This window comes from Salvelinus sp. IW2-2015, linkage group LG31 (genome assembly GCF_002910315.2).
Source record: "Salvelinus sp. IW2-2015 linkage group LG31, ASM291031v2, whole genome shotgun sequence".
Taxonomy (NCBI): domain Eukaryota; kingdom Metazoa; phylum Chordata; class Actinopteri; order Salmoniformes; family Salmonidae; genus Salvelinus; species Salvelinus sp. IW2-2015.
The window spans coordinates 9,983,262-10,011,132 of record NC_036870.1 but is presented as its reverse complement, the minus strand read 5'-3'; the positions used below and the strand labels follow the sequence as shown (position 1 = coordinate 10,011,132).

Here is a 27,871-nt window from a genome sequence, read left to right as displayed (position 1 = left end):
AATGAACACAATTGCATTTTATCGATGGCAATTTGAATGCACAGAGATATCATGACGAGATCCTGAGGCCCATTGTCATGCCATTCATCTGCCGCCATCACCTCATGTTTCAGCATGATAATGCACAGCCCCATGTTGCAAGGATCTGTACACAATTCCTGGAAGCTGAAAATGTCCCAGTTCTTCCATGGCCTGCATACTCACCAGACATGTCACCCATTCAGCATGTTTGGGATGCTCTGGATCGACATTTACGACAGCATGATCCAGTTCCTACAACTTCGCACAGCCATTGAAGAGGAGTGTGACAACATTCCACAGGCCACAATCAAAAGCCTTTTCAACTCTATGTGAAGTAGATGTGTTACACTGCATGAGGCAAATGGTCACACCAGATACTGACTGGTTTGCTGATCCACACCCCTCCCTTTTAAGGCATCTTGTGACTAACAGATGCATATCTGTATTCCCAGTCGGGAAATCCATAGATTAGGGACTAATTAATTAATTTAAAATGACTTATTTCCTTATATGAACTGTAACATCTTGAAAATTGTTGCATGTTGTGTTTATATTTGGGTTCTGTGTATTTAGAGTTGGGACAACTTTTAGAATTTGGGATATTGTTCTAATTCAAGACATTCAGTTACATAACATTGTTTAAATATTCCCCATGTAATGTTCATGGGGAACATGGCTGCATGTGGTAGTGTCATGTAAATGCATCATAATGCTCATTACAGACACTCAGTTTTATAGTATTTTTTWAATATTCCCCATGTAATGTTAATTGGGAGCTAACATGGCTGCCATAGAATGTTGAAGTGGCATGTAAATGCATCATAATGCAGAAACCTTTTCAAACGGTACTGTTTTTGGTACGGTAGCTACTCCGTCAGCCACAGGCAGAAGGGCTGTACAGGGAAAGGGAGGGCTGACGGCGAGGCAAAGTGGGGAGAGAGGAGAGGAAGAACTCGGGGCCTGACCACCACATCTTTTCATGCGAAGAAACGGCACTGTCAAAAACGTTAGTAATTAGGTATAATTATTGTTGATGCATAGTTTGTTTTAGCGTTAACGTTATATCTTACTGTTGGGGTAATGTATAGCTAGAATGTTGAATTGTTTACAAACTGACCAACTATCACTTGCGAGTTTTCTCTGGTCGGTTGTTGCACTACGCTAGATAGCTAGGTTGCTAACTGCACAACTGATACAAAACGTCCTTCTACTATCTGTGGCTGCACTGTCTACAGGCCACAATTTTGTTGACTCCGCGTTTGTCACAATCTAGGTAGCTAGTTATTTGAGATATATAATGTCAGCTAGCTAGGTAACGTTAGTTTACGACATGCATCTTCTTGACCAAAATGCACAGACAAAAAACAAATGAGAATGGATGCTTATGCCTCATGTTATGAAAACCGTGCCTCTCAAAAGCACGGGCCTGATGCCAAATGTTGACGTTTGCGTCTGTTATTTCATGAATTTCACCCCCCTCATTTTTTTCAGTCCTGTTTTTGGTCATCCGAAAACGACTCTGGCCCGGGCCCCAGTCCGCGGTCTTGAGTTAGATAGCGGAGTGTGATTGAAGCACGTTTATCGGTGTCCCAGCACGTCTTTTCCACCAAGGAGGTAGTAATGGGTGACAGCAGAGGTAAGAGAATGCCACTGGTGTTTTCGAATGAATTTCGCTAGCTATCAAGCCACTTCGGCATTTTTTTAAATGTTCCAGCTGCAGTGGTCAACTATAGTTGGTGCATTAGAGATGCTTGTTCACAATATTTGCAATGGCTCAAGGCATAACAAGTTACTAAGCTACCAAACTGAATAGCCTAGTTGGCTATAGCTACAAGGATGCACTCACAAATTACACAAAAAAAAACACATCACCCCAGTTTTTAGTCTGATTACTACACACTTATTGGTATATACAGCTTGAAATGATTGTTTAAATGTTCTTTACAAGCCAGAATGTTTAATACAATCATTTGAAATGACTACCAGTTAGTTTTCTGTGGTGTTGGACTTTCAGGTCGAAATTTGATATCCACAAGAAAGTATTGTTTACTCAACTGTTTAGAGCGGCAGTACCGAAGTTGACATTTCTATCACCTGGCACATGCTCAAAACCATGTCAACACCTGCTGACACCAGTACATCACTGGGACCTATCCAGGACATCTACTCAAAATGGTGCCTGAGGAAGGCCTGCAGCGGTCATCACACCCCAAACACGACCTGTTCCCTCCCCTACCGTCAGGGCAGACGGTATCGGAGCATGAGGTCTGATATCAAAAGGCTCAGACAGTTTCCATCTACATCCATCATCAGACTACTGAACACTTGAACTGGACTGACCACATGCACTGACTCTCCACACCTTGGCACACACACATCACAACTGCTGCTACCCGACTCTTATGATGATTGCTAAATACTGTATTATAATTATGCTAAAATGTTTATTCTACTCTACTGAGCCATTTACTTTTTTCATATTCTTATATTTTATTATTTCTTACTGTTGTATTGTTAAAGTAAGCATTTAGTTGGACGTGTATACCATGTGTATCCCGTACATACGACTAATAAAACTGGACTTCAGTTAGTTGGCCTGCATGTACTTCCGTCTTGTGCACGTGCCTTTCGGTCATGAGCAAACACGCGAGGCATGCATACTGAAGTCAGCAGGTATTTACATGGTTTTGCGCATGTGCCAGGTGATGATAGAAACTTTAGTACCGGCGCTCTAAAAAGTCAGCTAAACAATACTTTCCTGTGGATAATTTGTTTCAAATTTCGACCAGCATGGTATTGGGCAACCGGTAAGTAAGTAGCCTTGGCTTGTGCGATCCGGAACAGCTCATTAGGGCAGGAACCTATCTCCTGTTTCTGTAGCGCGAGGCAGCTTGATGTACAAGTACACCCCCTGCACAAGACGCTAGTCTATCGCAGGGACTTACACGGAACCCAAACCGGCTGCGCCATCGAGCATCAATTTATTTTGTCCCCCCACACCAAACGCGATCACGACACGCAGGTTAAAATATCAAAACAAACTCTGAACCAATTACACCAAATTATTTTTAAATCAGTTACAAAGTTGAATGGCTATGATAGGAGAACGGAGGATTGATCAACAACATTGTAGTTACGCCACAATACTAACAAATGACAGTGAAAAGAGGGTAGGTATCCTTTACAGAATAAACATTTTCCAAAACATGCATCCTGTTTGCAACAAAGCACTAAAGTAATACTGAAAAAAAACACACAAAAAACATTGAGTACCACTCTTCATATTTTTAAGCATGTTGGTGGCTGCAACATGGGGCAGCAGGTAGCCTAGTGGTTAGAGCGTTGGACTAGTAACCGAAAAGGTTGCAAGATAAAATCCCCGAACTGACAAGGTAAAAATCTGTCGTTCTGCCCCTGAACAAGGCAGTTAACCCACTGTTCCTAGGCCGTCATTCAAAATAAGAATTTGTTCTTAACTGACTTGCCTAGTAAAATAAAATAAAAATGTTATGGGTATGTTTATCATCGGCAAGGACTAGGTTGTTTTTTAGGATAAATAATTAACGGAAAAGAGCTAAGCACAGGCAAAATCCTAGAGGAATACCTGGTTCAGCATGCTTTCCACCAGACACTTGGAGACAAATTCACCTTTCAGCAGGACAATCGCCTAAAAAACGAGGCCAAATATAGATGGGTTGCTTACCAAGACGACATTGAATGTTGCTGAGTGGCCTAGTTACAGTTTTGACTTAAATCGGCTTAAATCTATGGCAAGACTTAAAAATGGTTGTCTAGCAATAATTAACAATCAACATGACAGAGCCTGAATATTTTTTTTTCAAGATTAATGGCCAAATATTGTACAGTCCAGGTGTGCAAAGCTTGTAGAGACTTACCCAGAAAGACTCAGCTGTAATTGTTGGCAAAGGTGATTCTAGCATGTATCGGCTCAGGGTGTTGAATACTTATCTAATCAAGATATAGTGTTTTATTTATTTATATTAATACATTTTTCAAACATTTTCTTCTACAGTGACATTAGAGTAAATGACAATTATAGATTTTAATCCCACTTTGTAACAACAAAATGTGGAAAAAGTCAACGAGTGTGAATACTTTCTGAAGGTGTGCATTTGAACTTTGGAAATACACTTTACAAATTCATTATTATTGGTATTAATTATTGCTTATACAGAATTATTCCAAGTGCTATATAAGGGGTCATTTACTGCATTTCGAACATAGTTTAAAAACTCTAAATGCAATTTTAAACAACAAAAACAACCAAAATTGACTCTAGCCATTATCACCTTGGCTGCTGTAACTTCATTCACCTTAGTAGATAGGGGACATTCTACAAACACTTGTCTTACAACAATTAGCTGCTACACACTAGCCCAGCACCAGGTTAAAAAAACTCTAGTTTCATGTTATGTCAAACAGCAGTTAACTAACCATCTACCACCTGTGCACTGTTTTGAGAAAAAAGTTGTGCTGTTCACTGCGGAGCTGCGTTGATGCGCTGTCCCAAAGCCAGCCAGCCGCGAATGCAGCCTTCCTGCCCTGGTTCTGAGCCGTCTGCATGATCCCAAAGCCATCTCTCTGATACTGCTACACTGCATTTGCGTTTTAATCGGGATTAGAATGATTTTAGTGACCTATTTTAAATTGGTGTTGATCTAGGGTTTGCACCTGCCATACCCAATTGACACCCCTGGGCATGACCCTGGTAAAAGTAAGCACACACAAAACTAACTTCATTGTAGCTAGGGGAACTATCAATCATTTTTTTCTTAAACTTGAGTTGTATGTAGGGTGTCATCACTTTCTGGCATATAATCCCTGTCGTTTCTCACCAGATTCCCGCAGCCCAGACAGCTCCTCTGTGTCCTCCCCTCCCTCTGGCCAGCGCTCGCCACCCCTGACCCCCACAGCTGCCGCAATGACTTCTCTGCCGCCCGCCACCTCGGCCGTCAACAGCCCCATCAGCAGCATGGGCTCGCCCTTCTCTGTCATCAGCTCCTCCCTGGGGTCGCCCTGCCTGCCCGGGACACCCTCAGTGGGTTACGGCCCCATCAGCAGCCCCCAGGTGAGCCCTGAGTTCCAGACAGGTAGCTAACACTGTTCTGTTCTACCACTCTTCTCCTGCCTCATCTTTCACCTTTCAGGGTCATTCAGAGATGGGAAGTTGGCGCCATGGTCAATAAATGCTGCTTTACAGTAGTGGCCAGTGTGAACCAAGTGTGACTTCATAGGCTGCAGTCAACATGCGTGTATCTGCCAGTATCATCCTCTGGTGATTGGTTGAGAAGAGTATCACTTGTTGAGCTCACTTTTATTGTAAATAAACAATTGGCTGCTATTTTACGACCCCTAAAATGTGCAATTAGGCAATATCGCAATATTATTTTTGAGCTAGCTGTACCTGCATCAACTCTAGTATTTTCCCTTCAAAGCTTGTTTTCCATATTATTTTTTAAATAGGGAGCCAATTTGTTTTCAGCACTTTTATTTCCATGGTTGATCAAAACTATTATTATCATGGCTCTCTCTTGTCCCTCTGCAGCAGACATATGGTGAGCAATATGTTTGGAACATCAAATCGCAATAAAATCACAGTGTCCAATCGCAATACATATCCAATCGTGAGAATCGCAATACATATCGTATCGACACCTAAGCCTCGTGATAATATCGTATTGTGAGGTCCCTGGCAATTCCCAGCCTTATAGGTCAAGTGAAGTTGTGGATAACTACCAAAGGCAAACGTGAAACCATACATATCTAAATATTGTAAATCATTGATTTGATATCTGTGAAATCAACCACGAAATAGCATTATTTGGGTACTTTTTTAAACATGTTGCCCTTTTTCTTTGAATGTGTTCTGACTTTAAAAACCTCACAAAATATTAAATTAATTGAGTAATGATTAAATTGACATTTTAGATCAAGGGTACCAGTGGATGAATCATTGGTTGCCCTCAAAACCACACATCAAAAGATCAAACTCTCCCTGTCCTCTTCCTGCGTATGACTAGAAAATAGGGAACACATTCTGCAATATTTCCATTAAATATATACAGTACCAGTCAAGTTTGGACACACCTACTCATTCAAAGGTTTTTCTTTATCTTCAATATTTTCTACATTGTAGAATAATAGTGAACATATCAAAACTACGAAATAACACATCATGTAGTAACCAAAAAAGTGTTAAACAAATCAAAATGTGTTTTATATTTTAGATTCTTCAAATAGCCACCCTTTGCCTTGATGACAGCTTTGCACACTCTTGGCATTCTCTCAACCATCTTCACGAGGTAGTCACCTGGAATGCATTTCAATTAACAGGTGTGTCTTGTTAATTTGTGGAATTTCTTTCCTTCTTAATGCGTTTGAGACAATCAGCTATGTTGTGACAAGCTAGGGTTGGTATACAGAAGACAGTATGTGTTATTTCATAGTTGTAGAAAATGTAGAAAATAGTCAAACAAAAGAAAAACCCTGGAATGAGTAGGGGTGTCCAAACTTTTGACTAGTACTGTACATAAAATCCATAAATTCACATGCACAAAGTACAGTTTTTAAATCTACATTTAATTTATCTGCGTTTGCGAACATTTTATGTAGATTTCTTTTCTTCTTCCAGGCACAAATTGATTTGTCCAAGGGGCTCGTAGTGGCAGCATAGTAGTGAATATCCAAACAAATACCCGTACTGTCCGTCCCTGAGTGTGCCCACCCATCCCTCTTTCTTTCCTCCCCTGCCCTCTACTTCATCCCTTTCTTTTTACTTCACAGATCAATATGTATACCAGGAGTGCAGAGGTAAGAACCCCCCCCCCTATTACCACCTCTGCCTTTCTCTATATTGGTTGTTTTATTTCCTCTATCTCCTCTCACATCAGATGGTCCTTTTCAGTGTTATTTCTCCTCTCCTTCCCTTGCTTTTTCTCTTTCTTTCTCCTCCCTCCCCCCATTTCACTTTTTGCCTCTGATTCTCCTCAAACGTCCTCACGAATTAATCCGGCTATGAGGATGCCTTGAGACTTAACCTGCTTGAACTGGTGAGGGCGAGAAGTGCTCTGTAATCTCTATTGCTTTGAGGGCGAGGGAGGCTCTTTTCTCCGACCAATGATGCCTGGGCGTGCGAACGGGTAACTGAATGTGGCTTTAATACTGATCAACCAGCCCACTCAAAAAGATAGCTGTGATTGTTGGATGCATGAAAGTACTGATGTTTTTTGTCATTTAAAAAAAAAAATATGACAGCTCTGCATCTATGACTCCAAATAATTAAACTAAGGAGTGATGTGCTGTCAGTTCATGACACATCCTCCCCTCTCACTCCTGTCCCTATTCCCTCCCCCCTTTTTCTCTGCCTCCAGATCAACTCCACAGTGTCCATGTCGGGCCTGCACGCGGTCAGCAGCTCGGATGACGTGAAGCCTCCGTTCGGGCTGGGAGGCAACAGCCCAGGGGGCCCCATGCTCTCCCAAAAGCGCCTGTGTGCCATCTGTGGTGACCGCTCCTCCGGTAAGTCTAGGCCCAATCCCAAACTGGCCCCTAGACCCTATGCTCTTGTGGAGATCAGAGATGAATTGAATGGTGTATGCAATATGGCCAGAACCCCACCCCAGCCTGTAAGAAGACAAGTTGAACTATATACTCTTCCATCTATATGGTACAGACTGGGGGATGATTTAGGGTCTGTGTCAGGGGGGGACTGAGAGAGAAGCAGTAGTGCAATATGCTTTGTTTATTAAAGGATAGTTCTGTCCAAAATTGTACAGGCGTTGAATGAAATTTAGTTAGGTGGTGTGGATGTTTCTCATGAATTTGGGATTGACACTCTGAGATTTGTGTTGTGCATAGTGGGATCTACACAACATGGCATTGGCTACATGGACTTATAGCCTTGTGGTATGGAAACGTCATATAACCCTAGATTTGGGGTTACCTTTCCGTAGTGTAGAAAATTGTAAAAATCTGCATAAAATGTTTAAAACACAGTAGGGAATTGTTTTTCATCTATCCCTTGTCTGTACCAGTTCAGTTTCTACTAAAAGGGACCGAAACACTTCCATGTATTTTCATTACCATCACACCTGAAAAACTATGCGCTCTAGGCTTAGTGCCTGAAGGATTGAAAGGGGTTTGTTACTGATGTAACCTTCCCTCCTTTTGCTATCCCCCTATTCCCTCTCTATTGTTGTTAATTTACATTCATCTTTCTTGTCATTCTCTCTATAGGTAAGCACTACGGAGTGCACAGCTGCGAGGGCTGCAAGGGTTTCTTCAAGCGCACGGTGCGCAAGGACCTGAGCTACACCTGCCGGGACAACAAGGACTGCCTGGTGGACAAGCGCCAGCGCAATCGCTGCCAGTACTGTCGCTACCAGAAGTGTCTGGCTATGGGCATGAAGAGGGAAGGTAAGGGGGGAGCCTAGCAGTCTGCTGTCCTCAACTAGCATTCAATATGGCTTATTAAAGGGCAACGCTATCACCTGGTAAGACTTGAAATGGAGGGAGAGGCCGAGAGGGATGCAATTGGAGATATGAGGAGCGAGACCGCGACAAGACAGACAGAATGAGGGAGAGCTAGGATCCTTATTGAAATTGGGTCTGACTTGCTGCAGTAAGAATGTAGAAGTAAGAGGGATGGGGCCCCTTGTGTCTCCTAACCCAAAGACCCCCACTCACCAACCGTCCTGTTGCCCTGCTGAAATAACACTGGTTGACATTGTTGCCGAAAGATTGTATAGCCTACTTGCTATAAAACTATTTCCAAATGCTGTTTTTAAATCCACTGAAATAATCTATGTATAATAAAGATTCTCTAAGAGCATTTAAGATTTTTTGAATATTGTAATATGAATTTCTAAGGGGAGAGTATTGATTGTACTCAAAGGGGATGGAAAGAACGAGAAAGAGGTAGAGAGAGGGGGATGGAGAGCCTTGTAAACACTAACCCCTGTCCCCCTCTCTCTCCCCTCTTGTTTCCCCTCGTTTTCTCTCTCCCATCTGTAGTGGTCCAAGATGAACGACAGAGATGTAAGGAGAATGGCATTTAAATAGTTGGTGGGGAATAGTGCAGAGTACTTATGTAGTTTTATGTCAATGCTCAGAAATGGACCATACCACACGGAAGACAGCGCTCTCTTGCCTACAAGACTTTGAAACAATCATCCTTTTTCTAATGTTTGTGCATTTTTCAAATGTTTTATTTGGTCAAGAGGTAAAACAACAATATTTTATGTTGTTTTGTTGTGATGGTCTATTTCTGGGTGAGGTATGTTGCAGAATGTATTGGTATGAAACTCTAATTACCAGGCGCAATGTAAGTCTTAAGGCCCTGATATACTATAGCCATCGGGCGTACGACATTGCCATCAGCCGTTGAGGAAATGCTTCCTTTGAAATCAATGAAAGCTGCTTCACTACCCTTGTTGTGCTCACGTTGCGTCAAGTCCAATGGCAGCGCCCAAGCTCAAGAATCGCAAAGGTTCAATTCTTTACGCCGCGTTCATTCCGTCTTGTAAATTGGAATAATGAGAAATAAAGTTGATTTTGGTTGCATATAGCCTCCACTATACACTTCACAATGTAAACAAAGGCAACTTGTGCAATTAGAGGATCATTTAGTACAACCACTACCAACACTTTAATGAGTACTTGCGTAAAACTGGACCAAAGCTATTGTACTTCCGCATAATTGATGAATATGGTAAGGTACAGTAGGGGAAAATAGAGAAAAGATGTTCTTCCCCTCTGTTCCTCTCCGCTCTCAAAACAACATGCTCTGTGTAGCAGGTAGAACATCACATTGACACACCGCTGATAGCAACGCAACGCTTATCGTGGAGTTAGTGTTACTGTTCTCAGTATCGCTGACATTATGTAAAATCGTATTACCATCATATTACTGTGGTGTCGGGCTGATTTCACATATTTCCCTGCATTCGCTGATAGTGGTGCACAGATGATTGGTATTGTGCCAGTTTATGTGGTTTGGGGTGACTTCAATGATGTATAACCTGTAATGTGCCATAGGAATAAACCTTATTGTGGGGTGATTCTAATATAACATTTTCTTGATGGCTGATGGGAATCAGATATCAGTCTTGGGGCCACAGGAAAGCAGCTTGCGAGCCTGATGTGGCCCCTAGGCCTTGAGTTTGAGACCTGGTGTGAAAGGTTAAAAAAAAAGCTTTGTCGTTTGAACTAAACGGGAAATGTACATATCTGTGTATCTCCTTTTCCTCTACCTGTGTCATTGTTTACTTTCCTCATTTCACATTCCTCTCTTTCTCAACTTTTTTTAATTTCCCCTCCTTTCTCTCTCACCTTTCTCTTTTTTTTCTTTTCACTTTGCTTCCCATTTGCTCTCTCCCTCTCTCCATCTCACTTCCCTGTCCTGCTCTTTCTTTATCTTTTACCCCTCCATCCTTCTCCCTACTTTCCCCTCTCCTCCTCCCCTCCTGTGCCTCTTTCCTTCTCGCTCCCCGACTCTCTCGTCCCCTCCTTCCCTCTCTCCTTCCCTCTGCCCTTCCTGTGCCCCTGCAGCCGTGCAGGAAGAGCGCCAGAGGAACAAGGAGCGGGAGAGCGAGGTGGAGTCGACCAGCGCCGTCAACGAGGAAATGCCCGTGGAAAAGATCCTGGAGGCCGAGATGGCCGTGGAGCAGAAGACCGAGCTGCATGCCGACGGGAGCTCCGGGGACAGCTCGGTAAATGTGTGTGTGTGACCCACCGTCTGACCCCGCGACGCACACATACCAACTTCTCTTACTCCACTGTCTGTTATTATTTCTAGAGATTTGATTGTGCGACTGAGCCAACAATTTGTGAATATATTCTGAGATAACAGACCCGCTTAGTTTTAAATGTGATCCTAAGGTCTCCAGTCTCTATTTTGTGCCCTATGTTGAAGCCAGTCTCTCCTCCCTCTGTTCCTCTCCAGCCCAATGACCCGGTCACCAACATCTGCCAGGCTGCAGACAAGCAGCTGTTTACCCTGGTGGAGTGGGCCAAGAGGGTCCCCCACTTCTCTGAGCTGGCCCTGGACGACCAGGTCATCCTGCTACGTGCCGGTACGCTCAAAAAGCCTTCGCCTTTTCATGTTCATCGGCACCAAACGGAAGAAAGCAAACTGAAACCTGGACATGTCCAATAAAACGTTACTTTTTTTTAGTTGGAAAAAGTTTTTTGTCATACACCCTAATGAACACAGCCCTGCTCAGCTTTGACCTCATTAAATCCAAGCTGTTCACAGCCCTACATGGATAGGCTGATGACCCTGTCTCCCTCCAGGTTGGAACGAGCTGCTGATCGCTTCCTTCTCTCACCGCTCCATCAGTGTGAAGGACGGCATCCTATTGGCCACCGGCCTACACGTGCACAGGAACAGCGCCCACAGTGCCGGCGTGGGAGCCATCTTCGACAGGTAACACACACACGTGCGATGGACCTCGGTGAACCACATAGAAGCAACCTTTTACATGTTAATTTTCAAAGAAAAGCTTATAAACTGCAGGGAGAAAGATTGGAAAAAAGAAAGGTGCCCCTGAAGGATTTAAGCGTTCTGCATTGGTTTTAAGCTCAGTTTTCCATAAACAGTCAACACTTAATGTCTAGTGTTTTTGTAATGGCAGTTTATTTGATTTGATCATACACGCCGTCATATAAACACTTTACCATACATGTGTTTGTAGAACATAATTTTCAGTCATGGTCATGCCTGTTACAGTTATTATTCATTAAATGGCCATTTCTCTTTGGAGTCCAGATGAGTTTGTTGAAATGAGCTGAATCATTTTCCTGAATAAAGGGAGAATGGAGCACTTTCGGGTAGAGTTCGTGCATATATTAGGATTACATTTTGTGACGTTTTTGTTCATTTTGGACTACGGTGAGGATTTTTTTCGGCTGTTCGAACACCCAGCATTTTTTCTGGAGGCAAGCCGAAGTTCGGAGACGAAGTCTACGCCCTTTCATTGGTAATTGGTCAACAGTAGGGATTATTCAGTAAAGTCTTTGTTGTCATTCAACAAGAGACGACTTGTTTTCATGTACATTTTTTCATTGAAAATGCACCAAACATCTTAGTTAGATGTAAAATTCGAGACTAACATCTATTTGGGCAAAAACGTCTAAATTAATGACAGATTTCTTGAGTTATCTTAGATTAGTTTGGACTATTTTGAGGAAGTGTACACTGGCTACGGCGTCTCAAAATGGACAAACAGTGCTATTGCGCGCTTTTTCCCCCTCATTTTTCAAGCAAAGGTTTTTTTTAAGGGAGTATGCGAGCACACTCGTTCTGTTCGACTAGCTGAGTTCGGTCAGGTGCCAGCCGAACTGAAGCATGCTGACGCCTTTAGTCTGCCTCTAGAATAATGCAGCATGCTAGAACGCTGGGGACTAATGCTTAATGTACTGTAGASGTCACTGTTGATTTCACTAGGATACCCCCCCCCCCAACACAGCCACACCCACACGGGGCACACTCATCTATTCCATTTTACTTTGGCAGATGTCAGTATTTTATTCAGTAGCAGAAAATAGCCTTTAATCAAGCGGCATGGCACCTGTCTTGAGTAAAATCCTGCGCTCATCGCAGCTCTCAAGGAACAAGCGTGCCCACCCCAACTCAATAGGGTCGCCACATCACATGGTGTGAATGCATTGTTTATTACACAGTAATTACATTGTTATTAATAGCTCGTAAACTGCAAGACTCCCAATTCCCACAGGAACTTAAGCATCTCTTGGATTAACTGGTTGCAGGCTTTTGTTTCAGATTCATCTAGACATCCTTGCGTAAATGTGGTCCGCTGAATGTTTTTTTTGTTGTTGTGTGAAATCTCTCAATTCTCATTTTTTATCTTCACGTGTCTTTTTTGTTTCCTAAAAAAAACATAATTTTCTTTCATTCATTTATGATTTATGCCAAATCGATTTGATTAAGATGATTAAATCATATTACTGCATTGTTCCTTTGACTATTTATTACGCTCCTCTATTGGCTTATGCTTCTCTGCTCTACTGTCATTGGCCCGTGCTAATACTTATAACCCTTTTGTGCTGATTTGGTTAAACCATTTACATGAAGGATTTTTTTAAATGATACGTACTTACCCAGGAAGTTTTATATGCTAATTATCGAGGGTACAATGAAGTATGCCTAAAACGCTACGGTAGTGAAGATAAGCAGAGGTCTTGGGTAATACTGTATAGAACTAGTTAAATAAAGGTTCATTAAAAAACAACATTAAATAAAAAATAACTATTTGCCCTATTTCAATGAGACCCAATATGTGACCCAATATCAATGAGACCCAATATCTTCTCCTCTAAATCTTGTCTGTGCTCAAATGTCTCGGATCTATTTATTGCTGTGTTACACTGGCATATTTTTGTCATTCCTCAAGCTTTATTTCCCGTAGTTTTAATGCTATCTAAAACATTTTCATCAGGCCAAGTCTCCATCAACAAGAGCCTGTAGCTTGTTACTCCCAGAAGTGGAACTGGGCACCAAAATGCAATGTAGAGTCTAACTTACCTGTTCCTCTGGGCCCAAACCAACGCAGGGGGGGACAATGTAATAACAATGTAACTGTGTAATAACATTGTAATAACACATTGTAATTGAATACACAGGGAGAGTGCGCACAATGCAGAGGTTGGAGCCATATTTGACAGGTAATGACATCACTACACGCCTACCTTCCCCTATCAACAACGAACACAAAACAAAACAAACAACGCCACAAAATAAACGCTTTTCTTGGCCCAGTTGTTGAGTGAGAGAATCTGGCAAAGAAAGTGCTGTAATTAGCCCAGGTAAAAGAGCGGGTCGTGTGTATCTTGTCAGCTCGTGTTTCAGTGAGTGTTGTGTTCTGTTTCTCCTCTTCTCTGTCGTAGCGCAGGCTCGACTGGTCGCTGGCGCAGCGTCGACAAAACACCAGCTGCTAACTTCCTTCCCTTCATCTTCTTTCTGTCCTTATTGAATTATTGCATTACCCAACATTTTTGCGATGTGCAGTAGTTTGTAAATAAGAAAAGTGTGGTTTGGGCTTGGATGTAAGTTATAGATTGTGTGGTTGTAGTGTAACGTTTAAATGCATAATGTAAAGAGGATGTAAAACCTGTATCCCAGCCCCCCTGCCCTTCTGTTAATTTKTTTATTTAACTGCTGCATCGTTGAGTGGAACTGTGGTGAACCCTAGAGAAGATGCTAACCCATCTCCTCCCGTTCTCTCGTCCCTCTGTCACACCTCCCCCTCCTCGACCCTGGTTGTAGAGTTCTCACTGAGCTGGTCAGTAAGATGAGAGACATGCAGATGGACAAGACCGAGCTCGGCTGCCTCCGAGCCATCATCCTCTTCAACCCAGGTAATGATTTCCGCTCAAATAATGATTTGAGACAAGACAACGATTTAAGCCGTTTCAGACTAGATTATGATTTCAGTCATTTCATCCCAGATATAGCATGATGTCAGGAAGAATCACATGTTAATTATTGTCATGTGCTATAGTGCCTGTGTTTGTTCCTGCATTCAGATGCCAAGGGACTGTCCAGCCCAAGTGAAGTGGAATTGCTGAGGGAGAAGGTGTACGCATCGCTGGAGTCCTATTGTAAACAGAGATACCCCGACCAGCAGGGCAGGTACAAGAGAAACACACAGACATACTATAGCACCTATCCACACAATACTCCCACGTCACCGCCATGATTGACCTCACTCGTTCTCCCCATCGCCCCAGGTTCGCTAAGCTCCTCCTTCGGCTGCCAGCGCTGCGCTCCATTGGCCTGAAGTGCCTGGAGCACCTGTTCTTCTTCAAGCTGATTGGCGACACCCCTATCGACACGTTCCTCATGGAGATGCTAGAGGCGCCCCACCAGCTGACCTAAGAACCAGGTTCTGCCCTGGTCCATTTTGCACCAGGGGTTCTAGTTCTGGCACCCTGGTTCTGGGGCTTCACCATGTCTGCTGGTTTTGATGTCCCGCTCACACCAACCCCACCACCCCTTCACCCATAACCCCCCCAAGCTTATACAGCTCCGAAAGACCATATGCTGTCAAACACACAGGCGCAAACACTTTTTCACAGTAGGGGTTAAGACACATTGAAATATCTCCTTTTTAACTGCTTAAACAAGTTTTTATCATGAGTTAGCCTTCAGTTGGTATCCTCCAGCTTTGAGTGTAAACGCTTCTGCGAATCCGGTAGACCTCTCAGCTTCTTGTGGGGTTCGTAAGTTATTCAGATACATTGCTGTGCGCATAGATATGACGAGTGGCTTACTCCGTCTTAGGCTTTACTCTTGGGATTAACCCAAACACGTCATGATCAGGTGCGTAATATTTCAATCAACTGTTACCCAACTTCTATTGGTCAGGACACWGCCAATAGAGGCAGACACGCCCCTCTGAGTTCACCAATCCGAATGTGATTTGAATACTATGCTTTAATCATGCTTAAATGCGCTGAATTCATTCTGAAGTACTGTACTCTTAAAATGAGACCTTTTTTAAGGCATTGAAATCCAAGGAGGGGGCACTTTGGTTGGCCCTTAAAGCTCACACCAGGCTTTCAAAGAGAGAAACTGACTTGTAAGATGTGTTCTTTGTTGCATTTAGCTGTTTGTTCTCCAAACAAGGGCCATTGGGCACAGGAAGTGCAACCTGGTTCAAGAGCACTGCGTTCATTGGTGCTGTTGTAGATGTTTCTTTTGTTTGACACCCTCTACTTTGCTAATGGTCATTTTTGCACTCTGTGAAACATTACTGTGTAAGTAAACAGGTTTCTGCAACAAATATCTGCCCATCTTTAAGAAACTGTGGCAACCACAKCGAATCTCTCCATCTCATCTTAAAAGTCTTAAGAGCCAAGGTGTTAATGGCCGTGCTTCGTTCTGTGAAATGGCCATCCGGTCTAAGAAAGCCTTGATATCATTCGATATCTTGTTCCAGTGGTCTACTGTACCCCTACAACTCCCCTTCTGAATCCTCAGTTTGTGTCATTCAAGTGCTTGCAGCCTCTTTCCGTTAACTTTTTAACAATATGTAAATACGATGACACATCTACTCCTTCACTAGAGCACGACTGGGCAATCCCAATATGTGCATACAGTAGGGAAAACACAGGGGTTAGCAAGCATGTTAGCAAACAACAACAAAAAATTCCCCGATAGCAATATGAACAGATATTGTACACATTCAATATGTACTGTAAAAAAATATAGATATAATCGTAAAAGGGTTTTACCCATAGACTGGATTTTAAGCTTGAAAACCTCACCTCATTGTCACTGTCTATTAGGTCTAGTTGTTGTGCTAGTAGTTCCGTCACTCTTGACGCGATGGTATTCTATAGGGATGGTATTCTATAGGGCTGCTGTGTCACGGGCAGGGCGATAGACCCCGCCCCCTTAGCCTGCCCAGCCTGTGACAATACTTTGTATTTTATTGTGGAGCTGATTGGTTGGCTTCAGCCGATGACCCTGCCAGCCATCTACCGCGACTGTATTGTGTGGTCTGCTTACACAAAGCTAAGCAATAGGGGCCGATTCAGCTCCCCCATAACAGAACTAGCTGTCAACACATTAGATACAAACTTTGAACTGAAATATTAAAAGAGCATCATTACACACAACGTGAGCAGTATTGGCGGATGCATAACGATTGAGACCATATTGTGTGCATAGAAGGATTTAGATGTGTTGGTCGTTTATGAAGTATTTGGAGATTCAGAACAGAAATTAGGATGTAGAATAGAGATTGCTGTATCGCTTACTGGACAGAAATTCAGCTGTCCTAAAGTTGGGTGCTACACGACTCATGTGGTCTTACAATTATAGATGTGCTTGTTTACACCAGTGGAGGCTGGTGGTAGGCGCTATAGGAGGATGGGCTCATTGTAATGGCTGGAATGGAATTGACATTTTTAGTAATTTTAGAAGATCCTCTTAAACAGAGCGACTTAGAGGAGCAATTAGGGTTAAGTGCCTTGCTCAAGGGCACATCGGCAGATTTTTCACCTAGTTGGCTCAGGGATTCGAACCAGCGACCTTTCGGTTACTGTCCCAACTGTCTTAACCGCTAGGCTACCTGCCGCCCGTTCAATGGAATGCTGTCAAACACGTTGTTTCCATGTGTTTGAAGTGTTTGGTACCATTCCATTTACTCCATTCCCGCCATTACATTGAGCCCGTCCTCCTATAGCTCCTCCCACCAATGCAAACACAGTACACAAACAAAACGCTAAGAGTGTGCAAGTACACACCCTCCACCTTTTTTCCCTCTTGAAACTGAGGTCTACTTAAAATAGGATTCCCACTCGGCCGTACTCTTTTCAGCCGATCCCCTACATTGACTTGCAGTCAGCCCTTTCTGGCGGGAGAGGAACACCTCCCCCATGTAATGTGTATATGGAGGATGATACCTGTCTAACAGGGTGTCCTACTCCAAGCCTGTGAACAGGCCGTGGGAGCACTGTAGACCATTTACATGCCCGTCGGGTTTATGTACGTCTATACATGTGAACATGCACATGCTCTGTTCCTCAGTGTCCAGATTGTGAATGTACAGAGAAGAGCTGCGTCGCTTGTTGTCGCATCCCGATTTCAGAGCGATGAATCGAATTCGGAATCAGTCGCTGCAGAATAAAATGAACGATTAGAACTCGAGATCAGTCTTAAGGAATTTAGTCCCACGGGGTAGAGTATCTTATCTGTGTATCCCCAGTGTGAACCACGATCTTGTCACGATGTTGGCAACAATCCCTCATGTAATTCCCTCGTTTTTTTGTTGGAGCTTCCTCAGTTGAATGTGAACGCATTTCAATCTCCCATTTCTTAACATTAGAAAAGCCTGGCCTTGAGGGACCCCTCTTCAAGCCAAAACGAGTCTTTGACTCCAACATTCTAACAGTCTAATAAATTAATTTCATATGTGCTATTGGAAAAATAATATTTTGCTTGTGTTTATGAAGGACTTAGGTAACAGAATGCCAAAAAAGTATTATTTCAAAGAACAAAATAGCATTTTCATTAGTTTGTTACTGTAGGCTATTTGTTTTCTCATGCTCAAGTGTAGAGCTCATGGAACAGAGGTAATTATTGGAAAAGGGATATTTTGAAATAGAGCCAATACTATATAGAAATCAGTCTTACCTGCATGTGAGTGTAGGAGGATTTCAAAAAGTCACTTGTCGCTCCGAAAAATATATATCCTCTTTAGAACTGCTTATAACACAAAATGCTAACATGCGTGTGTTAAATAGACGTATTTAGGAAAAGTCAGACTGAGGGAGGCATGACTTTTAAAATGGCAGAGATATTTAAATTTCATATTTAGTCCAAAAGACTTTACTTGCCTCTTCTAGTGCTGTAACAGTGCATTTTAAAGATCCCTTGTTATGCTGTGTCTTGTCCTGTAAAATTCAGTTTAGCTGTGAGCAGCGATTACAGTATACGTATAACAGCCCTATAAGAATTCTACAGGTTCTATAAGCTAGCATTTTCAGGTTGTTCAGGCAGACAGTTTATCAGAAGATTTTTTTTGAACTGCCTGTACACTATGTTTATGTGCCTGTGTTGATTTGTCACTATATCCACTGTGTACAATGAAGTCTTGATCTGGTTATACCAGCAAGCTCGGGTGTGCTGCAGCATGGAGAGAGGTTTTCAACAACACAGAAAGATGCACAGAAGAGCAGGGCGCAAGCGAAGTGGGGCGTAAATTTGCGTACACGTTGCCCGAGCCCTTCTCTTCCCTTGCCAACCGAGTGCAGTGTCCCTTTGGTATTACTTGATGGCAGTGCTGCGGCGGTCTTCGCCCTTGGAGACAGACCGCCGGCGTGCGGCCCAAAGATGCGTGTCCCTCGTGACCGCGTGCACTCAAGGCAGACGCCTGGACCTTTTGATTACATTCATTTATCTTCAACTTACTTTTGAAATCAGTTGCTTTAAAAAAWTTAAAAACTCTTAAAATTTTGCAGGCTGTGAAGCTGTCATGTGTTGGTATCTAGCGGGATGCAATACTTATTTAATAGGCACCCTGGTGCAAAGGTCAACTCTGTGATGATCAAAACACCCCATGCGGTTGGTTGGTGTCACCCCTGTGATGACGTAACACAGGTGTGAAGGCCAGCGTTGATGCTGTGCCACGCTGAGGTCCCATGGCTGACTGTTTAGTATTCAGAGTGTTGTGCTTTGTCACTAAAGAACTCCCCTTTTATAAGAAAGGTGCCACAGCAAGGGGGAGGGCACTAGTCGGGGTGGTCCCTATGGTGATTATACTGTGCATTGGTGTTTTTTTTAACTGGCCAAGAGAGCAGAGTTACAAGCTAGGAACGTGCACCGATAATTTGGCTATTTGGATCCCGGTTTTGTCTTCCGTGTCCAACGCAAACAGGAGTGTGTTTACGTAGAAAAATATGCATTGGACACTGCCAGCAAACCTTGGCTTAAGCTGAGAAAAACATTGGAGCCAATGCATAGATCCCAAAGGTGCGCGCTGAAGTCACGGCTCTGGATAGTGTCCCATTACGCGGATGAACTTGAGGGGAGGGCCAACTCAACATGCTCAGAGGAGAATGCGTTCAAAGTGGGATAAGTGCTTAGGGTGGTTTCACTTGATCAGATGTTGTTTTGTTGATCAAGAAAAGCTGTTTTCGTTAGATCTCGAGATTTCCTGTCGTTGATTCCCGCCAAAATACACCGCTTCTTTGTTGTGCTTGACTCTTTCCTTTGACCGCGCTATTCATCTGTCTGTATTCAGGACTATTAAACACATGCAGGAACTGTTATATCACATGGGATCTTCAACTTCCTTTTTCTCATGTCTATTTTTTTTGTCATGTTTTTATCTCTGACTCCAGCATACATGTGGAAATGATTGACTGTTTTGTGTGTTTTGGGGAAGGAAAGGCATTTTTTTGTCATTTAATTTMGAATCTGTTTCTGTTGTATCATGTCCGAGTAAAGGTTTTAATACTGTACCATTCCTGTCTTGGTGGATTTTGTCTGTCCATGCTTTTCAGTGTATGTTTCAAAATAAGCATTCAAAGAACAATGTGGAACATTTGACTTGTTGGAAGCTTGACAACCATGCACTATTGGATTCAACATTTTGATTTACAGTTGGAAGTCAGAAGTTTACATACACTTAGGTTGGAGTCATTAAAACTTGTTTTTCAAATTTCTTGTTAAACTATAGCTTTGGCAAGTTGGTTAGGACATCTACTTTGTGCATAACACAAGTAATTTTCCCAACAATTGTTTACAGATACAGTTCATTCTATCACAATTCCAGTGGGTCAGAAGTTTACAGACACAAAGTTGACTGTGCCTTTAAACAGTTTGGAAAATTCAAAAAAATGATGTCATGGCTTTAGAAGCTTCTGATAGGCTAATTGACATCATTTGAGTCAATTGGAGGTGTGCCTGTGGATGTATTTCAAGGCCTGCCTTCAAACTCAGTGCCTCTTTGCTTGACATCATGGGAAAATCAAAAGAAATCAGCCAAGACCTTAGAAAACAAATTGTAGACCTCCACAAGTCTGGTTCATCCTTGGGAGCAATTTCCAAACACCTGAAGGTGCCACGTTCATCTGTACAAACAATAGTACTTAAGTATAAACACCATGCAGCCATCATACCGCTCAGGAAGGAGATGCGTTCTGTCTCCTAGAGATGAACGTACTTTGGTGCGAAAAGTGCAAATCAATCCCAGAACAACATCAAAGGACCTTGTGAAGATGCTGGAGAAAGAGGTACAATAGTATATATCCACAGTAAAATGAGTTATTTAACAACATAACCTGGAAGGCCGCTCAGCAAGGAAGAAGCCACTGCTCCAAAACCGCCATAAAAATGCCAGACTACGGTTTGCAACTGCACATGGGGACAAAGATCATACTTTTTGGAGAAATGTCCTCTGGTCTGATGAAACAAAAATAGAACTGTTCGGCCATAATGACCATCGTTCTGTTTGGAGGAAAAGGGGGGAGGCTTGCAAGCCGAAGAACATCTCAACCGTGAAGCACGGAGGTGGCAGCATCATGTTGTGGGGGTGCTTTGCTGTAGGAGGGACTGGTGCACTTCACAAAATAGATGTCATCATGAGGTAGGAAAATGATGTGGATATATTGAAGCAACATCTCAAGACATCAGTCAGGAAGTTAAAGCTTGGTCACAAATGCGTCTTCCAAATGGACAATGACCCACAAGCATACTTCCAAAGTTGTGGCAAAATGGCTTAAGGACAACAAAGTCAAGGTATTGGAGTGGCCATCACAAAGCCCTGAACTCAATCCCATAGATTGTGGGCAGAACTGAAAAAGTGTGTACGAGCAAGGCCTACAAACCTGACTGTTACACCAGCTCTGTCAGGAGGAATGGGCCAAAATTAACCCAACTTATTGTGGGAAGCTTGTGGAAGGCTACCTGAAACGTTTGACTCAAGTTAAACAATTTAAAGGCAATGCTACCAAATACTAATTGAGTATGTAAACTTCTGACCCACTGGGAATGTGATGAAAGAAATAAAAGCTGAAATAAATAATTCTCTACTATTATTCTGACGTTTCACATTCTTAAAATAAAGTGGTGATCCTAACTGATCCTATCCTAACAGGGACTTTTTACTCTGATTAAATGTCAGGAATTGTGAAAAACTGAGTTTAAATGTATTTGGCTAAGGTGTATGTAAACTTCCGACTTCAACTGTAGATCAATTATACATTCTGATGTTCTGATTTGATATGAATCAGTTTAAGCATTTTCAACAGGCTTCTTAGAGAAAGTAACTGGTTGTCTAATAAATTGAATCTCTTTATTGGCCTCCCCCGTGTCAAGAAATGGGATGGTATGGTCCTCAGTCCAGCAGGACCCCCGGGCCTCGAGTGCCCAGTGGCGCTGTAGTTTAGCCATGAATCCACCAGAGGGAGCGCCGACCTGTGTCCTTTCTACCCCGGCCTGCTGTAACAAACTGCCCAGCCGCGGAAAGTGTGTCCGTCCTTCTCTCATCGCTGTTTGGTAATGACCGCTTCTCTGTACAAGTTATATTTTCTGTTCTCTCCCCCCGCCCCTGTCTCCTCCCTCGATTTTGACTCATTGGTTGGTAAAATGGCGAATTTAAATCACAGACCAAGTCAATAGCCTAACTACTTAAACTAGTTCTCGGCCTATACAGCCGGCCAACTTTCTACAACTCATATTCAGTAATCGTCCACAGTTATTGAGGCTACAGCCTCTCTTCAGATGTATCGACAGTATTATAATTGATTTCCCCATTAAAATAAATTATAGTTTCTAACATGTCTTGTTCAAAGTCACGTTTTGCAGGCTTGGTCAGTGTAACAACCAGTAGCCTAATGAAAAATGGCGGTAGGTTAGTGTAAACGTCTTAGGCAATGGAGTCAAGTCTAGTGGGGACACCAGGAAGAGTAGCTTTGGCATTCGCAGCAGCTAATTGGGATCCCAATAAAATACCAAAAAAAGTACTTTGTCATACAGCAGCTATGACTGAAATTGTAAAAATTCCTTCTGCTCTGTACTTTTTATTTTCGCGTTATTTCTGCCCTATACCGAGTCAAACGTTACGTTACACAAGCAATACAGATGTACAGCTTTATTGTGAGTCATTGGATTTTGATTGAGTGGAACCTGTCCTCAGTCAGTAGTACTCAGTACCGACAACAAAGATGCACAGTAACGCCGAGGATGTTGCGTCTGTTTGTTCCAATTGTGTCCAGCAGAGGGAGTACGTACCTTGACCTCCTGATACAGAGACATGATGAGCTTGATGTCAAGCAGTGGTTCAATTGTATTGTAGGCCTATGTGTGAACCTCCATGTATCTTTGACTCACGTTTAGTCACATTTGACATGCATTGGCTGAAATGATTGCATGAGGAAATGTATACAAGGCTGTTAAGTCCAGTGAATCATTCCTCAGGCTGTACCTATGGGACTCCTAATCTGTGATTGGAGTCCCATAGGGCGGCGCACAATTGGCCAGCGTCGTCCGGGTTTGGCCGGTGTAGGCTGTCTTGTAAATAAGAATTTGTTCCTAACTGACTTGCCTAGTTAAATAAAGGTTTTAACACTTTTCCTTTCCAACTCCCAGTCCCTCCCCAATCCTGTTCCTCTCCTCCACACCCATCTCCCTCGTCTCCTCCTTGTCCAATTCCCCTATGTGTTAGGGGTGGCATAATGGGGCCTTTATGCAGGGACAAAATTCCACGTTCTTTTTAAACTCTCATGCCTCAAATGTTTGATTTCTGTAAATTAATATTATTGCTGAGTATTAAATCAAATGTTTTTGTTTGGTGGGCAATGTGTGGTTAAAGAACTCACCCCTAGCTGCATGCAGACAGAACTTTATTGAACTTGTGAACTGATCACTTAGACTATTAACATGTGGAAAGGCTTCAGATTTCTGTACTGTTTGATTGCTTTAATCACAGTGCAATTAAGAAACACTTTACTCACTTTTAAGATATTAAAGCATATGTTTGCATGTTAAACACGCTATCACTGAAGAACTTGGTTCGAAGGTCATGCTCTAATCTATTTTAATCAGCGTGTCTGTGTCTTTTAAAATCTTTTTTTTTTCTGTTATCACCCCATGTTCCTTTCCATCTTGTCTAAATAATCCGATTTTAAAACACTGGCTCCGTTCCTCTCCTGTCAGTATTAACCCCTCCTTCATTCTATACAGTTATTGGTCACATAACCTACATGTTTTTTTCTTCTTTCGGTCCCATCCTGTTTCTTTCTATGACTATATATGGTCAAAGGTGAAAGATGCAGGTAGACCTGGAGAAGGTACAGTGCCTTCAGAAAGTATTCATACCCCTTTGACTTATTCAACACTTTGTTGTGTCACAATATGAATTCAGAATGGATAAAAAATATTTTTTTCCTCACCCATCTACAGACAATACCCAACAATGATTAAGTGAAAACTTGTTTTTAGAATTGTTTGCAAATCTTTTGAAAATGAAAAACAGAAATATCTGATTTGCATAAGTATTCACACACGTTGAGTCAATACGTGATATATTCACTTTTGGCAATGATTACAGCTGTGAGTTGTTCTGGGTAAGTCTCTAAGAGCTTTGCACACCTGGATTGTGTGGAAATGTGTGGAAAAAGTCAAGGGGTGTGAATACTTTCTGAAGGTCCTGTATGCATTATGCTTTATAAGGTGACGATGAGGCCAAGTATGTATTGTGTTTTAGGGTGTTTGATGGCATGTCTCTGTCACTCCATCACAGTTCACAGAGTTGGTAGGTCAGTTTGTTACAGAACACCCTGTCACTTCTCCGTGTTTGTGAGATTTGTGCAATTACACATATTTACACGATCCCTAAATCCCAAAACAAAATGAGCTTCAGCTAAAATGAGTAACGGGAAATTGTTTCCTAGATTCAAAACAAGCTCTGTGATCTGAAATCATAGTCCTTTAAAAATAAATATATATTTTCTGACAAGTTATGACTTTGTTATTATGGAGTATTTTATTGTTAATACTCCGTTATTGCTGTGGAGTATGACGCAGTAGGCATTTGTTATAACAGTTGCACAGAAAGACATGCGATCTTTATTGAAAGAAATACCCATGTAAAGGTTGTAGTTGTTTTGATGTTGTTTGATCACTTAGTTGGGTGCAGAAGTCAAATGTAAATCCACAATTGAAGCAGTAAAGTGGGTTTTATAGTAGCTTTTGGCTTCATGTAAGGAGTATCCTTTAGTGACTTGGATTTCTACTGAACAAAAAATATAAACACAACATGTACAGTGTTGGTCCCATGTTTCATGAGCTGAAATAAAAAAAATACTCCATGTTCTATTGGCACAAAAAGTTTATTTCTCTCAAATGTTGTGCGCAAATTTGATTACATCCCTGTTAGTGAGCTTTTCTCCTTTGCCAAGATAATCCATCCACCTGACAGGTCTGGCATTTCAAGAAGCTGTTTAAACAGCATGATCATTACACAGGTTCATCTTGTGCCTGTCTCTTATACACATCTAGATGTGTATAAGAGACAGCTCATATTCAGTAATCGTCCACAGTTATTGAGGCTACAGCCTCTCTTCAGATGTATCGACAGTATTATAATTGATTTCCCCATTAAAATAAATTATAGTTTCTAACATGTCTTGTTCAAAGTCACGTTTTGCAGGCTTGGTCAGTGTAACAACCAGTAGCCTAATGAAAAATGGCGGTAGGTTAGTGTAAACGTCTTAGGCAATGGAGTCAAGTCTAGTGGGGACACCAGGAAGAGTAGCTTTGGCATTCGCAGCAGCTAATTGGGATCCCAATAAAATACCAAAAAAAGTACTTTGTCATACAGCAGCTATGACTGAAATTGTAAAAATTCCTTCTGCTCTGTACTTTTTATTTTCGCGTTATTTCTGCCCTATACCGAGTCAAACGTTACGTTACACAAGCAATACAAATGAATTTATTTAAGTGTCCTTATATGAACTGTAACTCAGTAAAATCTTTGAAATTGTTGCATGTTGCATTTATGTTTTTGTTCAGTATACTTGGAAAGAGTAGGAACACTTTCAGCACAGTGATAGGGACTGAACAATGTTTCCTTTGCCACTTACCATTTAATTAATGATATGTTAAAGCATGGGGAACAGCAGGTAGCCAGCACCTGAAAGGTCACTGGTTTGAATCCCTTAGCCGACTAGGTGAAACATCTGTCGATGTGCCCTTGAGCAAGTCACTTAACCCTAATTGCTCCTGTATAATTCTAGATCTGAGAGAATACCGTTCTGCTCCAAAAAGAAAAGTACACACATCACAAAGCCAGCCGTAGTTAGAGGCTATACCATCCAATGTGATGAAGTTGCCGAAATGAGCCCATGGGGTGATGATGTATATTTTTTAAGTAATACCAGAAATTTCATAGAGACCGACATTGAATTTGTCTTGATGAACATCCCATTATACAAAATAACAATGAGATTCTGGTGTAGACTAAAATATACACTGAACAGAAATATAAACGCAACATGTGAAGTGCTGGTCCCATGTTTCATGAGCTGAAATAAAAGATCCTGTTCCATGAGAACAAAAAGCTGATTTTTTTAAAATTTTGTGCACAAATTTGTTTACATCCCTGTTAGTGAGCATTTCTCCTTTGTCAAGATAATCCATCCACCTGACAGGTGTGGCATATCAAGAAGCTGATTAAACAGCATGATCATTTCACAGGTGCACCTTGTGCTGGGGGACAATAAAAGGCGACTCTAAAACGTGCAGTTTTGTCACACAACACAATGCCACAGATGCCTCAAGTTTTGAGGGAGCATGCAATTGGCATGCTGACTGTAGGAATGTCCACCAGAGCTGTTGCCAGAGAATGAAATGTTAATTTGGCCTATAAAATATGATTTCCTCATATGAACTGTAAGGCAGTAAAATCAATGAAATTGTTGCACGTTGCGTTTATATTTCTCTTCAGGATAGATAGATGGAAATAAACATAATTTTGGCATGAAGGCCTATCATGTATTGCACTGTCACCGCAAAGAACACTAGGATATCAGTACATCGATCCTTGCCAGGAGTGAATGTGAGAGGGGTGAAATGTGTCACAGAGGGGAAATGGGGAAAGGAAGGGAAGAGGACAAACAGGAAGGAAGGAAGAAAGTGAGGGATTATTATTCTGTATCATCATAGTTATGTATTCATCTAACTGGCTCTCTGTGTGTGTTAGCCTAGGCCGGATGCGGCCAAACAAAAATCAAACAGAGACCAAGCAAGGAACTGCTTTGATGGCTTTCCAAAGGCAAACATTAGGAGGAATTGCTGACCTCAAACGTTCCTTTAATTTTGGGATTGTTTTTATTGTGCTCTTTCCCTGACCTGATTAACTACATACCCAATCTCTATTTCTTGTTACTGTGGGTTTCACCACTTTGGATCACTGAGGAGATATTTTATAGGCCAATAATTTGCCTGCTGTTTGGTAACTTTAATGACAAAGCGCTCATAAGATATGTATAGTTTACATTCTATTAGGGAATGAGTGATGATTATGAATGTCTTATTAATTCAAGTGGCTTCATTGTGTTACCCATTTATTTCAGTACACTTCAATTCATTTATATTTATACTTTGGTCTTTCTAGGTTGTAAGATCGGATCACCGTGTGCAGGACTGTAGATAGCTTTACTTTGACACAAGCTGGAACCGGGAGGCAGGACTTTTCAGGACCAGACTGGCAGCAGCTGGATTAGCTCCAAAGGTAAAATGGGTTTTGTTGGTGGTCCAGTCAGAAGGAGTACTGTTTGTGTCAGGATTGGTCAAATTCAATTGATTTTGTAGTGAAAGAATGTGCATGACATCAAGTCAGTGATATCCCCTGAAATGTAGTTGTCCAAGATCAAGCTCAGGTTCTTTGCATTGGAGAGTTATTTGAATGGATAGGCCTTTGTGGTATGAAAAGCTCAGTTGAGGCTATGAAGGTATGTGTAGCAGATGTAGTATTACTAGCAGTTTAGCTGAGCACCAGAGCGAGCATTAAGCGAGGACATCACCCTGTCTGAGACTTGTAGTGTCGCCCTTGCTCAACCAAAACCATGGCTTTGGTAGAATGATTGGTTAGACCGCTGCTTCGTGAGTGTGAAGTATTGTTGTGCAGAAGGTCCCGAGTTCGTGCCCAGGTGGGGCCAGGGATGGGACATAATCTGTTACTGTGGTGCCGTGACTAGTATCACACAGCCAGGCTCTGCCTGGTTGCTGATTGGTTATTATTTTGTAATAAACATTGATGACGTGACCATAGGAATGTGAACAGAGCACAACGAGGTA

The 27,871-nt window shown here is 42.1% G+C and overlaps 1 protein-coding gene across 11 annotated transcripts; it reads left to right on the top strand.

Annotated features, from left to right (window-relative positions):
* Window positions 1-723: 723 nt before the first annotated feature.
* Window positions 724-20,031, top strand: LOC111955635 (retinoic acid receptor RXR-beta-A). Of its 11 annotated transcripts, XM_070436297.1 has the most exons (15): window positions 726-1,027; window positions 1,513-1,657; window positions 4,705-4,756; window positions 4,881-5,110; window positions 6,826-6,852; window positions 7,413-7,560; window positions 8,278-8,457; window positions 9,055-9,078; window positions 10,591-10,757; window positions 10,985-11,114; window positions 11,335-11,467; window positions 13,684-13,725; window positions 14,327-14,418; window positions 14,587-14,692; window positions 14,791-20,031. In XM_070436297.1, exons 4-15 carry the CDS (start codon window positions 4,964-4,966, stop codon window positions 14,936-14,938), a joined length of 1,344 nt encoding a protein of 447 aa, XP_070292398.1. In that variant the 5' UTR covers window positions 726-1,027; window positions 1,513-1,657; window positions 4,705-4,756; window positions 4,881-4,963; the 3' UTR covers window positions 14,939-20,031. The 11 variants fall into 11 exon arrangements, with proteins under 11 accessions (XP_023831637.1, XP_023831633.1, XP_023831638.1 ...); XM_023975861.3 differs by lacking the exon at window positions 4,705-4,756; XM_023975862.3 differs by lacking the exon at window positions 4,705-4,756 and having other exon boundaries at window positions 729-1,027; window positions 10,591-10,751.
* The last annotated feature ends 7,840 nt before the right edge of the window (window positions 20,032-27,871 follow it).

What these genes read in the sequence shown, in the direction of transcription:
- LOC111955635 (XM_023975861.3), top strand. An exon ending in GTTGGAGCCATATTTGACAG is followed by an intron (nt 13,726 to 14,326) that starts GTAATGACATCA and finishes CCCTGGTTGTAG; the next exon opens with AGTTCTCACTGAGCTGGTCA. An exon ending in CATCATCCTCTTCAACCCAG is followed by an intron (nt 14,419 to 14,586) that starts GTAATGATTTCC and finishes TCCTGCATTCAG; the next exon opens with ATGCCAAGGGACTGTCCAGC.